Source organism: Neovison vison, chromosome 7 (assembly GCF_020171115.1).
Source record: "Neovison vison isolate M4711 chromosome 7, ASM_NN_V1, whole genome shotgun sequence".
Taxonomy (NCBI): Eukaryota; Metazoa; Chordata; class Mammalia; order Carnivora; family Mustelidae; genus Neogale; species Neogale vison.
In genome coordinates this window covers 49337493-49354007 of record NC_058097.1, presented here as the reverse complement: position 1 = coordinate 49354007, position 16515 = coordinate 49337493, and the positions used below count along the sequence as shown (strand labels likewise).

The 16515-nt window shown below is 41.1% G+C and overlaps 1 protein-coding gene across 1 annotated transcript; it reads right to left on the bottom strand.

Annotated features, from left to right (window-relative positions):
- Positions 1–6757: 6757 nt before the first annotated feature.
- On the bottom strand, positions 6758–16315 carry LOC122913354 (zinc finger protein 84-like). The gene is made up of 4 exons (XM_044260104.1): positions 16243–16315; positions 11540–11634; positions 7701–8592; positions 6758–6833 (listed from the first exon to the last, which is right to left on the bottom strand). The coding sequence occupies exons 2-4, from the start codon at positions 11577–11579 to the stop codon at positions 6758–6760; spliced, it is 1008 nt and encodes a 335-aa protein (XP_044116039.1). The 5' UTR covers positions 11580–11634; positions 16243–16315.
- Positions 16316–16515: the final 200 nt, after the last annotated feature.

The window sequence follows — 16515 nt, the reverse complement described above, 5'->3', positions numbered from 1 at the left end:
CTTACAGTAGTCTTATACGTTTTTATTAGAGTCATTTCATGATATCTGAAATTTTTAATGCTCTTGTAAAGATATTTTACAATTTTATTGCTGACCTCTCTGTTGGTGGTATATAGAAATACAGCTGATTTGTATATTGATACTATGCCAAGCAAAACTGATAAACTATCTCATTCTAATCGTTTGTGACTATTGTGTTATAAATTTTTAAAACTTCGTATTTTCCCACTGCCTCATCATCCCCACAAACAGACCGAGGTACATTAGGCAACCAAGTGTATCCCTGTAATAATGTTCACCCCTGCACAAGTTCCTCTTCCTACCCTTCTGTGTGACCTAGTGCCATTCAAACACACCACTGAAATACCCTCCAGTCTTTTCTTGTGTACTTCTCCAATAGGGCACTTCCAATAGGAGGTACTCTCTGACCCACAATAAGGGCATTTACTCAAGGATCCTTGCTCTCACCTCATTTCACTAGTTGAGACTGATCCTTGGTACTCTCTTCTGAGCAGCATCCTCTCAGCAAGCAGTGACTCTGTGTCTCAGGACCTGTGAGTATAAAAAACTTTTTTCCTGCACCTCTCCTGTGTCACCTTCTCATGGCTGCATCTTGCTGACAATTCCTTAAAGGAACATAAAGCAGTTATTCTAGATTTTTTACAAAAGGACATATTCTGTTCTATTTATTTATTTATTTAACTTGACAGAGAGAGCCAGAGAGCACAAGAGGGGGAATGGCAAAGGGAGAGGGAGAAGCAGGCTTCCCGCAGAGCAGGGAGCTGGAAGTGAACCTGGCTTGATCCCAGACTCCTGGTATCATGACCTGTGCCAAAGTCAGATGCCCAACCAACTGAGCCACACATGCACTCCCATATTCTACTTTTTTTTTAAAAGATTTTATTTACTTATTTGACAGAGAGAGAAAGCAGTCACAAGTTGACAGAGACGCAGGCAGAGAGAGAGGGGGAAGCAGGCTCTCTGCCAAGCAAAGACCCCGATGGCGCCCTCCCATATTCTCATTAAATAGTGAGTTTCCCCCATCCTTTTCCATTCTAAACCTTTATTTTTCCCTTTACTCTGGGTGAGACCTCCAGTCCGATGTTGAAAGGGTGTGATGATGCAATATTGTCTTCTTCCTGCTTTCAAAGTTTCTTTAAGTATGATGTTTACGAAAGATTTTTCTAAAATCCCTTTATCAAATGAAACATTGCCTATGTGATTAAGTGTCCATAAAAAATATATATCTATAATCAAGGTGCCTAGCTGGCTCAGTCAGAGCAGCAATTTCAGGGTAGTGAGTTCAAGCCCCACGCTGAGTGTAGAGCCTACTTAAAAAAAAAAAATCCAGGTGCCTGGGTGGTTCAGTAGGTTGAGCTTCTGCCTTCAGCTCGGGTCATGATCTCAGGGTCCTGGGATCAAGCCCCATATCGGGCTTTCTTCTTGGCGGGGAGCCTGCTTTCTCTCTGTCTCTCTCTACCTGCCTCTCTGCCTACTTGTGATCCCTGTTAAATGAATAAATAAAATATTTTTTTAAAAATCCATAAACTACAGAGAGCTTCCAGCTTGGTGAACATATCCATGTGCCAGGAGGATGGTGCACTCCAGTTCCACAGAGAGAGAGCTCCTGCCACTGGGGACCCTTCTGGACCTCACCCTTCAACTAGACCTAAGTGCATGATGTATTTACTTAGACTCATTGCCTGAAGCATTCAGGGACATCTTGGCTGTTTTGGAAGAGTTTTGAGGTCCTTACAGCAAAGAAAATATTCCCTGGGCAAGGAAAAGGGAATCCAGCAGAAGAGACTCTAAGGATGTCTCTAGCAAAGGAGAAATCTAGAGAAGTGAAATTGACTCAAGAAAGAACTCCAGGAGTGTCTCTGTGAAGAGATCTAGCCCATAGAAAATGAAGGGAGGGGTGTTTACTGGGATAAATAGGACTTCTGGGATGTTCTGTTGCTTGATCTGAGTGGTAGTAGGTAGTTGTTCACACGTAGCTGTTGCCATTTTATGTTAAACTGATAGCGGCGTGTGTGACTGCTTTTTTTTTTTCTTAAGACTTTAGTTATTTATTTGACAGAGACACAGTGAGAGAGGGAACACAAGAAGGGGGAGAAGCAGGCCTCCTGCTGAGCAGGGAGCCCAATTCAGGGCTCGATCCCAGGACCCTGGGATCATGACCTGAGTTGAAGGCAGACACTTAACGACTAAGCCACCCAGGTGCCCTGTGTGACTGTTCAATATACTTTTCTGCATGGTATATTTTACAATACAAATGTTTGAATAGTTGCACCTACTCCACTTTACACAGCTGGAAATCAGAATGAATAGCTTTTTAGTTCTTCTGTTTCAAAGACGACGGCTTATCACTACATAATACTGCATCCAATTTAATAATTGTCCTAATAAACCATTAAAAATTCTGATGTCCCAAAGTTACTTCTGTCCAACTTTATTTCCATGCTCCCATCGAACATTTCAAAGGAAAAAAATGACAAAGCATCAAGATAATATTAACATTTATACAGTATTGTACTTATTTGATTGTCTTCTATATGAAGCTGAAAGCCTCTACATGACTAGGTCAATGTCATATAGATCTTCTCATCATCAGTATCTTGGGTATGTGTCTGTCATGTTTTAGACATCCATATATCTTTGTTTAAGTGAATAACTAGATTCTTCGAAGAAAAATTGTGTTGTGAGTGCATCATTAGCAATTTGAGATTTTTTTCATTCGCCATTTAAGAGCAGAATCTTGGTGCTGGGGATCTTGAAGCAACAATATCAGAGGGTTGAGGGTGGGACAACATGCCAATAGAAAGCCGACAGTGTTCTGCAGCCAAAGGTGAGATTTGAAAAAACAAAAAACATTATAAATTGTAAGAATAGAATTGGTGAAGTAAAGAAAAAAATGAAGATGCTTGCTAGAAGCAGGGTGGTTTGAGTAGCTTTTGCCTGTGGTGAGAATCTGTGGGCATTTCTGAGGATGTGAATATGCCTCACTCTCTGGTGGTGTCCATGAAGGAGAAGTACCGTATATACATTGGATCCAATCATGACTCCCGTGAATACACCATCTGGGAAAATCATTAGAATTGTGTATTTTGTCGTACTAGATGTTTCAGGAGTTTTAGAAGATAATCCTGTATCTTGGTAGAATTGTGAATGTGCTGAAGAGCTTCTAACAGCATAGGAACAAAGACACTTCTCAGCAGGTTGGAGATCCAACATAGGAAGCAGGAAGAACCGGTGTTCTTCCAAGCTCTGTCTTTGAGCCCCATCCCCCGACAAGTTCTGGGGCTGATGGTGACAGCCTGAAACCTGTTCGGGAGGGAAGTGGTGCAGAGAAAGGCCTGAGGCCATTCTATGAATATAATAGATGAGTTTATATCCAGTGTTGCCCAGGTTAGGTGATAGTTCCCAGGTAGGTATCGTCTGGGGGATCCCCTTATAGAGAAGAACCAAGAAGGCGGCCACAGCCATGCCGGTGAGAATCAAGTGTATGGGCCTCCATGCATGGCCTGGCCTGTACATGATGTGGAAGCATAGGATGAGAGAAGAAAGGTATTCCCCAGGACCCCAATCCCAGTCTGGACCAAGAAAAGTCATCAAACATCATTCTCCTGGGGTCATGTGAAGAAGCAGTTCAGCAGAGACTCTGAAGGTCATGAAGTTAGAATTCAGTGTGACAGCACAGGTCACAGACTTGTTCCAATATACCCAGCTCTGACAGGGACTCTTGGGCCCCTGGCAACGCCCTGGACAGAAATTAGATTTCTGGGAAGAGCACTCCATACCAGTGAACTCAAAACTGCCACTCAGAGTAGCTTCTGTCTATGCTCATACAGCCACACAAGATGGTTCTTTATTTAGTTGATTTCCCAAATCCTTAAGTGTGTGTGTCCAGAACATAATCTCAAAGGTAAAGCCTTATCTTTCATTTCAAAAAGTTTCTTCAATATCTACTATATGCCCAAATAGGTTGTGAGTCCTCGGATATACCAAGATTAACCGAACTAGATCATTATACCTAAGGGCTCCCAGCCTAATGTGGGAGACACATATACAAAATATAAGAATATAAATTATGCCATGAAGGAAGGACATAAACGCTTTGTGGAAACATGTAACACGAATTCCAGCACTTAGTAATTCTGTAATAATATATAGAAAATTACATTTTTATTAATTTAGTAAATTACTTTAAAAAATCATTATGTATATATACAAGGAAAAATAATGTAAAAATATGAGAGAAAGAAGTTAGTCTGCATCCTTTCTCTCATTTCTAGGCTTACTTCTCTTCCCAGAGATAACCACAGATCTCAGGTGTGCATTCCAGCAGTTTTCGTCCAGTTTTTAAAAAAACATATGTATGTGTATGTATGTGCTTTAGCAATAAGTAATAAATGTAGGATTGAATGTGTTGCTTATATTTAGAAATTTAAAGTATTCCTCCTCATAAAACATGGGCCGAAGAAAAAAATACTAGAAATATGGCAGTAAAAAAAAAAAAAAAATGTGAGACATACACCAGGAATGAAAGAACAGGAATTTTATTAATAAAATAATAACACTAAAATTCACCATATATGTTTTATTATTATAAAATTCACTTAATATATCTAAGAAGAAAATTCATATGACTGTCAATATTGATGCTAAAAATAGCTTTTGACAAAAATCAACATGATTTTTAAAAAACCACTCAAGGATGTAGGACTTTATGATGCTTCCTTAGTGTGATAATGTATTTATATACTAACACTTTACTGAAGCTGCATATTGATCAAGTATCCAGAGAATCCTGCTGAACTCATTATTCTCTGTGGCTGTCTGTGGATTCTCCTGTCATTCCATCTAGGCAATCAGTTCATCTGCAAATAATGACAACTTTTTCCTTCATTTGCAATAGTAAGCCCTTTCATTTTTATTATTGACATATTGTGCTGGTTAAGATCTCTAGCTCAGGAGAGATGCTGCAGCAGACCTCACTGACAACTAGGGAACATCTCTCAAGTTTGCTCATTCAGTGTGAAGTTAGCTGTCAAGCTTTGGTAGCTAATATCTATTAAGATGAAGAAGATATATTTGCATCTTTTTTGCTAAGCAGTTATTTTTTCATTAATTACCATTAATATTTTACCATTTAATCTTGCCTTATCATTGCAAGAATGCAGGCACTCAAAATACAGATAAAAATCAACAGTTTTTCAATGGTACTTTTTCCAAATATATTCGTTATTTGCTGCTGCCCCACGGAACAATTTGTTACTTAAACTGTAACCCCTGGAGGATTTTACTAGTTACCAAGCACATTTAGATATGGCCTTAAGAAATACATATACTGGCAACAGGTCTTTGGGGAGAAGGCCGATGTACGATCATGAAGCTGGGCAGCTGGGGATACCTGGCTCGCTCAGGGCGGAAGGCCGCACCTTCACAGAAGCCTGGCAGCCAGGAACGCCCGACCCGCCCAGGGCGGAATGCCGCCTGCTTCAGGGAAGCCGAGCACCCGGGAACACCGGGTCAGCTCCGGCTGGAACGAAAACCGCCTGCTTCCCTTATCCGTTATTGATCCTTTCTCTTCCCAGAAGCGCCCGTTGTTAGTTAGATGAGTCCTTTGAATGTGCTTGTTTAACTATAAACTTTATCCTCCTCCTTGCTTGTCTGCAAGACAGGATTAACGTTTGACCTTCATCAATCCTTCTATTGGCTATTGTTTTCTATCCAATAAAAGTGAGACTGTGGAGTAGCTCGTGGCAGCAGTCCTTTTCCACCATCCTCCACTGCTCCCAATCTCTTGCAGCTGACTTGTTTGTGCCTAATTCTTCTCTCGTCGCAGACTGAAGCGGAGTTATTGACGTAAAAATATACATAAAACAAAATTAGCATTTCAAAGTATACAATCCAGTGATGTTTACTACATTCACAATGTTAAGCAACTACACCTGTACCTAGTTCCCATTTTTATCGTTCTAAAAAAGAAACAAACAAATCCATAACCATTAATCAGTCAGTCTTCATGCTTTCTTCTCCCCAGGCCCTGGAACCCACCAATTTGCCATCTCTATAGATTTACTTCTTCTCCACATTTCATATAAACAGGAATACAATATGGGGTCCCTTGTGTATGGCTTCTTTCAGTTATCATGTTTTGGAGGCTTATGTTCATTCAACAACATTTCACTTGCATAGGTAATCAATATAGCTGCGGGTGGCACTCCAGGGTCATATAGTAATTCTACATTTAACCTTTTTTTTTTTTTTGTCAGAGTGAGTGAGTGCAGGCAGACAGAGTGGCAGGCAGAGGCAGAGGGACAAGCAGGCTTCCTGCTGAGCAAGGAGCCCGATGTGGGACTCAATCCCAGGACGTTGGTATCATGACCTGAGCCGAAGGCAGCCGCTTAACCAACTGAGCCACCCAGGCGTCCCCTCTATTTAACTTTTTAGAGGAATTGCGAAATTGTTTTCCACAGCAAGTGAACCACTTTCCATTCCTGCTATGTTCAAGAATTCCAACTTCTGCAGTGTTATCCTTAATATTAGTAAATACTGGGCATTTTAGGAAATGCTAAGAGAGAAAATGTTTCTAGTGCCCAAGGACATGTTTTCATAATAAATTCAAAGTTCCTGCATTATACAGCAATTGCAATAAATATACATGAACACACACGTGAACACAAGTCTTTTCTCCCCCTTTGTCTCATATGTTGCTTATTTTTTAGTATTCCATGTAAATCTTTTATCACTTTTACATATCTAAGAAATAAAGCTCTAGAACAATAGCAGTTTCAAGTAGTGATAGTTCATCACACTTGGCAGAAACACTACAAAAGACAGTAAAAACAAGGACAGCAAATTTATGCAATATAATGCTTTAGAATTCTTATTAAGTCAAATTATATATTATAAGGTATTCTGATATAAGGAAATAGAACATTTCTATTTCCATGAGATTTTATTACTTAGTATTTTATGTCTAATAAAATGTTATAATATTATAAGCATATTTGTTTAATAAATTTTATTAACTCCTAAAAATTGTTTTCCTCCGTGTCATTCCAAAAAATAATAAAGTCAAATACGATGTACAATGAGATATGATTTTTCTTGTCTTTTCTGCACTCACTACAACTGCAGGATCCCTCCCCTGAATGAATATCCTAATGTATAACAAATGTGACTTGAAAAGAATGATTTCCCACTTTCACTGCATCCACAGGTGTTTCCTCCTAAACACATAGCCTATGAGTTTCAAATGAAATTTTTGACAATCTCTGCATTTACAATGTTTTTCTCTTTCAGTGCGATCCCTGTGGTATAATGAGAGGAGTCTTCAGATGAAAGGCTTACAGCTTTCATTGCATCTAGAAGGTTTAATTCCTATAGAAGTTCCAGAATGGTCTACAATAATCAAAGCGTTCATGACATTTCTATTTTATATGAGTTCTCTGAATAGACAGGATTAATCAAAAACTATTTCTCATATTCCTATAGTCATTGCATAGAGAATTTTCTCCTATGCTGAGTTCGCTGATGATTAATAAGAGCTGACTTCCGGAAGAAGGCTTTTGGATATTTGTTGCACCCATAGGGCCTCTCTCCTGTGTGAGTTCTCCGGTGCCCAATAAGAGTTGCATCCATGAGATTTCCTGACTACATGCTGAGTTTTCTTATGATTAGTGAGATCTGACATCTGGATGAAGGCTTGTTGACATTGACTACATCCATACGGTCTCTCTCCTGTGTGAATTCGCTGATGAATCATGAGCTGAGCCTTTTTTGAGAAGGCTTTCTCACAATCTGAGCATTCGTATGGTTTCTCTCCTGTGTGAGTTCTCTGATGTGCAGTCAGATGTGTTTGAACCATGAAGGCTTTATCACATACTCTGCATCTGAAAGGTCTCTCTCCTGAGTGAGTTCTCTGATGTAAAGTGAGTTTTGACTCCCAAGGAAAAGCCTTCCCGCATTTACTACATGTATAGGATTTCCCTTCTCTACGATGAGTTTTCTGATGATAGATGAGTGCTGACTTTGTAATGAAGGCTTTTGGACACTGACTACATCCATATGGTCTCTCTCCTGTGTGAATTCGCTGATGGATTATGAGCTGAGCCTTTTTTGAGAAGGCTTTCTCACAGTCTGAGCATTCATATGGTTTCTCTCCTGTGTGAGTTCTCTGATGTGCAGTCAGATGTGTCTGAACCATGAAGGCTTTATCACATACTCTGCATCTGAAAGGTCTCTCTCCTGAATGAGTTCTCTGATGTAAAGTGAGTTTTGACTTCCAAGGAAAAGCTTTCCCGCATTTACTGCATACATAGGATTTCCCTTCTCTATGATGAGTTTTCTGATGACAGATGAGTGCTGACTTTGTAATGAAGGCTTCTGGACATTGATTGCACCCAAATGGTCTGTCCTCTGTGTGAGTTTGTTGAGGAGTAATTAGCTTTAACTTACTGGAAAAGGCTTTCCTACAATCACAGCATTCATGAGATTTCTTTCCTGCACAAGTTCTCTGAAGCAAGGTCATGAGTGGTTCATAAGAATTCACTGCACATTTATTCCATCCATATGGTTTCTTACCTAAAGGATTTGGGTCATAATTAGTGAGCTCTGACTTCTGAGTGAAAGCCAATGTACTCACAATAGAATGAGCAGGATAATAAGGAAAGGTCCAGAAAAATATTTTTTTCCATTTACTATAAAAAACAGTAATGAGACTATCAGTAAAATCTGAGTAAGCTCTGTAGATTCGGTAATGGTTCTATATCCACACCAATATTCTGATATTTTTCTTTTTTTAGTATTTTGTTTACTTGGAAAAATTAACTTATTTCTAGGAAATACACATTCAAGTATTTTGGTATAAAGAGTTCAGAAAAACAGGATGTGTGTATGTGTGTGAATGGAATAATAGGTGGATAGAATGTGATAATGCAAATGTGGTAAAATATTACCACTTAGGGAAATCTAGAAAAAAGAATATGTAAGGGACACCTGGGTGATTCAGTCGGTTAAGCGTCTGCCTTGGGCTCAGGTCATGATCTCAGGATCCTGGGATCGAGCCCCGTGTCAGGCTCCCTGCTCTGCAGGGAGTCTGCTTCTCCCTCTGCCTCTCATCCCACTCATTCTCTCTTTTCCCTCTCTCTCAAATAAATGAATAAAACCTTAAAAAAAGAGTATGTAAGAAATTCATGTATAATTTTGGGATTTCTCACTAAGTCTAAATTGCTCAGAAATAAACATTTTCAATAGGAGAAAAATATAAAATAAAGGACCTTTATGTAAAGATATGTAGGAGTATTATAACAGCCTGAACGTGGAAGGGAGAATTTGTTTTATGTTCACACAATGGCACCCTGCACAGTACTCTGGTACTCTTGATCTAGTGCTGGTTATACAGTATACTGACTGTAAAAATTAACTGAGCTGTACCCTTACATCTATATATTTTTGTGTATGTTACACTTCAAAAAATTTTTACATAAAAAAGCAAAAATTTAGGCAGGAGTCAGGAAATGCTCACATGTAGGAGGAATTTGGATATTATACTAATAGTAACAGGATGCCATTCAAGGTATTAGTGGGAGATAACATGTCCTGATTTTCACTTTAAGAATGTCATCCTGGGTAGGGTTATGGACATTGGGGAGGGTATGTGCTTTCGGGTAAATTGGAAGGGGAGGTGAACCATGAGAGACTATGGACTCTGAAAAACAATCTGAGGGGTTTGAAGTGGCGGGGGGGTGAGAGGTTGGGGTACCAGGTGGTGGGTATTATAGAGGGCACAGCTTGCATGGAGCACTGGGTGTGGTGAAAAAATAATGAATACTGTTTTTCTGAAAATAAATAAATTGAAAAAAAAAAAAAAAGAATGTCATCCTGTGGTGGGGCGCCTGGGTGGCTCAGTGGGTTAAAGCCTCTGCCTTCGGCTCAGGTCATGATCCCAGGGTCCTGGGATCGAGCCCAGCATCGGGCTCTCTGCTCAGCAGGGAGTCTGCTTCCTCTTCTCTCTCTGCCTGCCTCTCTGCCCCCTTATGATTTCTGTCTGTCAAATAAATAAATAAATCTTAAAAAAAAAAAAAAAAAAAGAATGTCATCCTGTGGAGCACCTGGGTGGCTCAGTGGGTTAAAGCCTCTGCCTTTGGCTCAGGTCATGATCCCAGGGTCCTGGGATCGAGTCCCCATCGGGCTCTCTGCTCAGCAGGGAGCCTGCTTCCCTTCCTCTCTCTCTCTGCCTGCCTCTCTGCCTACTCGTGATCTCTGTCAAATCAAAAATAAATAAATAAATAAATAAAAGAAGAAAGTCTAGGTTGGAGACAGAAATGTGGGACTCATCGCATATAAATAGTATTTTTTTAAAAGATTTTATTTATTTATTTGACAGGCAAAGATCACAAGTAGGCTGAGAGGCAGGCAGAGAGAGAGGAGGAGGAAGTAGGCTCCCTGCTGAGCAGAGAGCCTGATGCGGGGCTCGATCCCAGGACCCTGGGATCATGACCTGAGCCGAAGGCAGAGGCTTTAACTCACTGAGCCACCCAGGCGCCCCTATAAATAATATTCTTAAGGCCATGAAAATGAATAAACCACACTAGGACCAAATGATAGAAATAGGCAAGGATGAAGCTTCATGATCTCTGACTCTGGAGACTTTTGAAGATGCCCAGAGAATGGACAAAGTCATCCATCAGGCGCAGACAATGACCGAAGACAGATGCCAACATTAAGTCTTGAACAAACATCTGGTAGAGGCAGGTTGGAATGAAGAATCTTGGTTTCTCATTCAAAGATAAGCATAGTTAACCCCTCTTACTGATTCTTTTTTTTTTAAAAGGATTTTATTTATTTATTTGACAGAGAGAGATACAGCGAGAGAAGGAACACAAGCAGGGGGAGTGAGAGAAGGAGAAGCAGGCCTCCCACCAAGCAAGGAGCCCGAGGCAGGGCTTGATCCCAGGATGCTGGGATCAGGATGCAAGTCAAAGGCAGACGCCCAATCGACTGAGCAACCCAGGCACCTCTCATACTGATTCTTTTCTAATTCTTTATCCAACAGACAACAAGCTCTAATATATTTAGACACCACCACTGTGGTCAACATTCCCACCTTCTAGCTTGTTTTGATACATTCAGAGAAGGCCCACTGAAGTCCAAAAACCTGAACCTAGGATAAAAGGCTTCTGTGTTAACTAGAATTGTTACATCCCTTGATCAGGTAAAAGGGGTGAAAATAAGAGCTGCTGAGAAAACAGGAAGGGCCACTGCCACAGAGGAAATAGAAGAGGAGGAGGAGGTTTGGTAGCTGTACAGGAAACATTCTACCAAACATAAATCAATCCAAAGAGAGAAAAAGAGGTGCACATCTCCCCAAAACACCAGGCAAATGAGAGCCTCATTAATTATTTAGGTGTTGGTAAGGACCTCTAAAGCCTGACCCTTGTTAAAATGCATTTGGAAGGGGTCATCCTCTCATGGCCAACTACGTTACTTTCAAAGTCTCACATCTTCTTGTTCTCAGTTGTTCACTTACCTGAAAAGTACTGACATTGCATTTCATTTCTATGCTCCATGACTCTTCTTTATGCTCAAAATTAAGGATCATTTCTGGCTTGGTAGCTGGATAGCCTGTTCATGGAAATGACAAAGACTTGGACACTTATAATTGGACTTGGTGGGAGACATCTAAGGAAAAGCATGAAAGTCTCAGGAATTGACACAGTTTCACCTTGACAGATCAAGTATCTATCGAAGGTGAGAGCACACAAATTCTATCTGGGAACAGAAGACAGACTAAGAATCTATTGCCTATAAACTGAACTCCAGTATCTTGAAGCTCTTTGGAAGCCAGGGCAACTGAAAAAGGAAAGGCTATGGTCTGTGACAATTTGCATGACACAGAGCAATCATCTGTAACTTTTGTCACAGATTGCTAGAATTCTCTAGCATCATACCCAGATATAGATTCTTCTGAGCAGAACCTAGTAGCTGGCACTCTTCCCAAGGCAGCTACTTAACTGATTGAGCCAGCCCGGCCCCCCTACATCATACGTTCTTATATATCTATTCACCTGCATTCCTTTAGCAAATTCAGTGGTCTACATTTTATTCTACCTTTGCCCTAATGTTGATTGTATGGTTTGTTCTTCCTTCAGTTCTGAATTTAGGAGTGTTTGTATGTTTCCAATTGTTATTTTTATAAGCCTCTGCAAATCCATGATGACAAGGGCAAGAAACAAAAACCCACCAGGGCCTTGGTCATTTTCTTCTGTTCTTTGGAAATCATCAGCATTTTTAGTCTACCGTCTTTTCTGGTTCTGCATATCTGACAAGCAAGCTCTGATTAAGAGTAAAGGAGACAAGGGGCACCTGGGTGGCTCAGTTGTTAAGCCTCTGTCTTTGGCTCAGGTCATGATCTCAGGACCCACATTGAGCCCAACATGGAGCCCCAAATCTCATCCTGCTCAGTGACAAGTCTGTTTCTCCCTCTCCCACTCCCCCTGCTTGTGCCACTCTCACTGTGTCCTCTGTCCAATAAATAAATATCTTAAAAAAAAAAAGAATAAAGGACAATTTCAATGACAGACAAGCTTTTAGAGTTTTTTTTAATATTCTTTTTTAAAAAGTATTTTATTTATTTATTTGACAGAGAAAGAGGTTCTAAAGTAGGTACAGAGGCAGGCGGGGGGGGGGGGAGCTGGCTCCCCGCTGAGCAAAGAGCCTGATGCAGGGGCTCAATCCCAGGACCCTGAGATCATGACCGGAGCCGAAGGTAGAGGCTTAATCCACTGAGCCACCCAGGCACCGCAGCTTTTAGTTTTGACAATTACTCAACACCCTTCTTTTCATGGGGGATGAATTCCTTTTTTTAGAGAGAGCACATGAGTGCAGGGGTTTGGGGTGGTGGGTGGGGAGGAGAGAGAGAATCCCAAGCAGGTTCAACACTCAGTGTGGAGCTCAACACAGGGTTCAGTCCCACGGCCCTGATACTGTGATCCAAGCCCAAATCAAGAGTTGGATGCTTGGGGCGCCTGGGTGGCTCAGTGGGTTAAGCCTCTGCCTTTGGCTCGGGTCGTGATCCCAGGGTGCTGGGACTGAGCCCCGCCTTGGGCTCTCTGCTCAGCGGGGAGCCTGCCTCCCCCTCTGCCTACTTTTGATCTCTGTCTGTCAAATAAATAAATAAAATCTTAAAAAAAAAAAAAGAAAGAAAGAAAGAAAAGGGAGCCCTCAGAGAGCAGACCAATCAGCTCACACACCAGCTAGGAATTTCTAGTCTACCTTCACCTCTAAAACACAAATACAGAGAAAGCCAAACCTGGAGTAACTGCTCCCCTATACAGAACTAGCACTAGGCAACTTCTTGTGGGACAGATGATTCTGGACTTCTTCCCTGAGGTCTGGCAGGTTCAAAAATCTAGAGATCCAAGTTCTAGACTGGAAATCAAGACAAAAGTAGGTAGAATCTGTAAATCTGTATAGACGGTGTTGTGAGGTTCTAAAGTAGGTAAATCAAATTTCTTTCCGCTGAAATCATCATCCCATTCATACCAATACTATTTCAAAATTGCTTGCTTAGTCTTCAAGGCACTGCATAGCAGACATTGTTCTAGAAGTTTTCTGTTTGTGGTGACAAGAGCTGTTAAGAGGAGGCCAGGACAAAACACTCCACAGAACACAGACTACCAAAGCTTTTTTCTGGGGACCAGGAGCAGAAGGGATGGGATCAAGGGAACAGTAAGGTTCAGTAGGACCCACAAACTCCCCTCCCAAGCTCCTAATATGGGGTCCACCTAGCCCCCCAGAGCAGGAGGAATGAGGGCAAATGCCTCCCACACAACAAGAGCTCTCTAGAGCCATCTCTTGCTGCAGTCACACAGCTGGAAAAGACCTACCAAGATCTCACCTTGTCCAAGCTGAGCCACAGATGAGCTTGGAATCGACCCAAAGAAAACCAATTCCCTCACATGCTGCATATAGAAGCCCCAGTCATCTTTAATAGGGTCTGACAGGCACCCTCTTTAATAGCTACTTGAACCCAGGCAGAATTCTCATGTGAAGAAAAACAAAGGCAGATGGACTGCATGTTCCAGAACCCCTACGACAGCCAAACAGCCAAGAAGCACTAGCCACTAACTAGGAAGACAATTATATCCCAAACTGCACCTTCCAGAAAACTGTGCCTCAGCACAGGTGCCTCAGTTCCCAGAAAAGCCAGAGGGACTAGAAAGAGACCAAACTACACTCCCCAACTTCAGCTGGGCTTGGGTCTCCTCCTCATGGGATCAGGTCCTCACTGATGGAAATTATCTCCTTCTGACCTCTTCCTGGAAGGCTGAACAACCTAGGGTTGGGGCTCTAGTCACTAGACTGGCCTCATCTACCCCTTTGCTCATGTGGAAACCCCACAGTAATTTTTATAATCCATTTACTACAACATTCTTAAGCAGACAGAGTATCTATAATAGCTGTTTTGACATCATTTTCTGTTAATTATGTCACCCAGGTCAATCCTGGGTCTCTACTGACTTTTCATCATGTTTATAAGTCCTAATTTTGTTTTTTGTTTTTTTGTTTTTTGCATACCTGGGTAAGTTTTGACTAGATGCCAGACACTATGATTTCCACATTGTTGGTTTTCTGTTGATGGACTGCTTTCTCTTCTTTAAATACTACTGGGCGTAGGTTAAATACTCTTCTTTAAATACTACTGGGCAGTTAAACTGCTTGGAAACAGTTTGGTTTTGTAGCAGCTTGTATCTATCCTTTGTCCGGAGGGCTCAGAGCAGCCATTACTCTAGAGCCAATCTGAGTGACCCACTGAGGCACTATTTTTCTGAAGTTCCGCTGTGACTTTCCAAATATTGGGAGGGGTTTCCATCCCACTGGTGGAAACAAATTACTCCCAACCTGTGCAAGTTCCAAGGATAGTTCTGCCTGTTCGTTCCTCCAGCCCAGGGAGCTTCCTCACACATATGTGCTGATTACAACTTCAAATCATGTGGGGGAATGGGTTCGCCTTGGGTGCAGCCCTCTCCTCTCCTTTAACCTGCACCATAAATTTGAGCCGCCTTGAATTCTCCAAACTCTAAACTCTGCCTCGATTTGGAGAAACTGCCAGGATCTGATGAGATTCCCCCTCCCTATGCTACAGAATGGAAACTCTGTCCAGGCTGGGGTAGTCATAAGACTCCCTTCATTTTTTTCCCCTTCTTTCAAGTTAGCTGTGCTGATCTTCCTATTACTCTATGTCTGAAGACAGGCCATTCATATATTTTGCCTATTCCCTTTTTGTTACTTACTGAGTGAATAAAATCAAACATTTCCTGTTAAACAAAAAAGGTTGTTGGAATTGGCTGTGAAGAATTCTGTTACTTAGGTGCATTATGGAATATGCATTCTACAGTCAGAATAGGATGTTGATTTATACGATTTCAGAATACATACAAATACGTTTGACAGCATTTGCAGCACATAAATCTCACATTCCTTTAGAGAATTTATGAATTCTTTTCCAGCACTGATCGTTTTATTTATATATCTTAATAGTATTCTTGCTGTCACATCTAATGACACAGGTGTAAGAGTCCCTGATTGTAGAAAAAAAGTTACTGTATTTGGACTGTAAATATCAAAGATAATTACTTCTCTGTGAACATGCTTCTCTAGATTTATTTAATGGCTAGGTAGGAATATCCTGTAGTATGAATACCCTGACATCTAATGCTTTTGTGGTAGACAGAATGGACTCCCAAAGATGTTCATGTCCTAATCTCCAGACCCTGTAACTATGTTACATTATGTGGCAAAGGCATTTAAAGTAAAAGATGCAATTAGGTATTTTAGGGCCATGTGAATTGTTTCTAGAATTTCACAGGCTCATAGAGAGGAATTGTGCCTCAGGACAAATCATATCCAGAGCCTCAACCAATTCTTGATTTAGTGTTTAAACTCAAGATTTAGATGGAATTATAGACTTTGAGTTGGTACTGTAATAGGTTGAGACATCTGGAGGTGCTGAGAGAGACTAAATGTATTTTTCATGTGGTATGGATACAAATAATTGGGTGCCAGAGGGTGGTCTGAAGGAGGCAGAATAATGGCCCCCAAAGATGTCTACATCCTAACCTCCAGGACTTGTAAGTATGTCACAGTATAAGGCAAGGGGAATCAAGGTAGTAGGTGGAGTTACAGTTGCTAATTAGCTGATTTTAAGACAGGGAGGCTATCCTAGATTACCTGGGTGGGCCCAGTGTAGTCACACATGTCCTTACATGTAGGAGAGGGAGGCAAGAGTCAGTGTCAGAGTGATGGAAGAGTTGACCAGCCACTTTGAAGGTGGAAGAGGTCTGCAAACCACAAATTCAGGCAAATTCTAGCAGCTGGAATGACAAAGAAAAACAGGTTCTCCCTGGAGTCTCCAAAAAGAAATGTAGCCCTGTCAACCCCTTGTCCAGCAAGACGCATTTCAGATTCTAGACCTCCAGAGCTGTAAGATAATAGTGTGTTGTT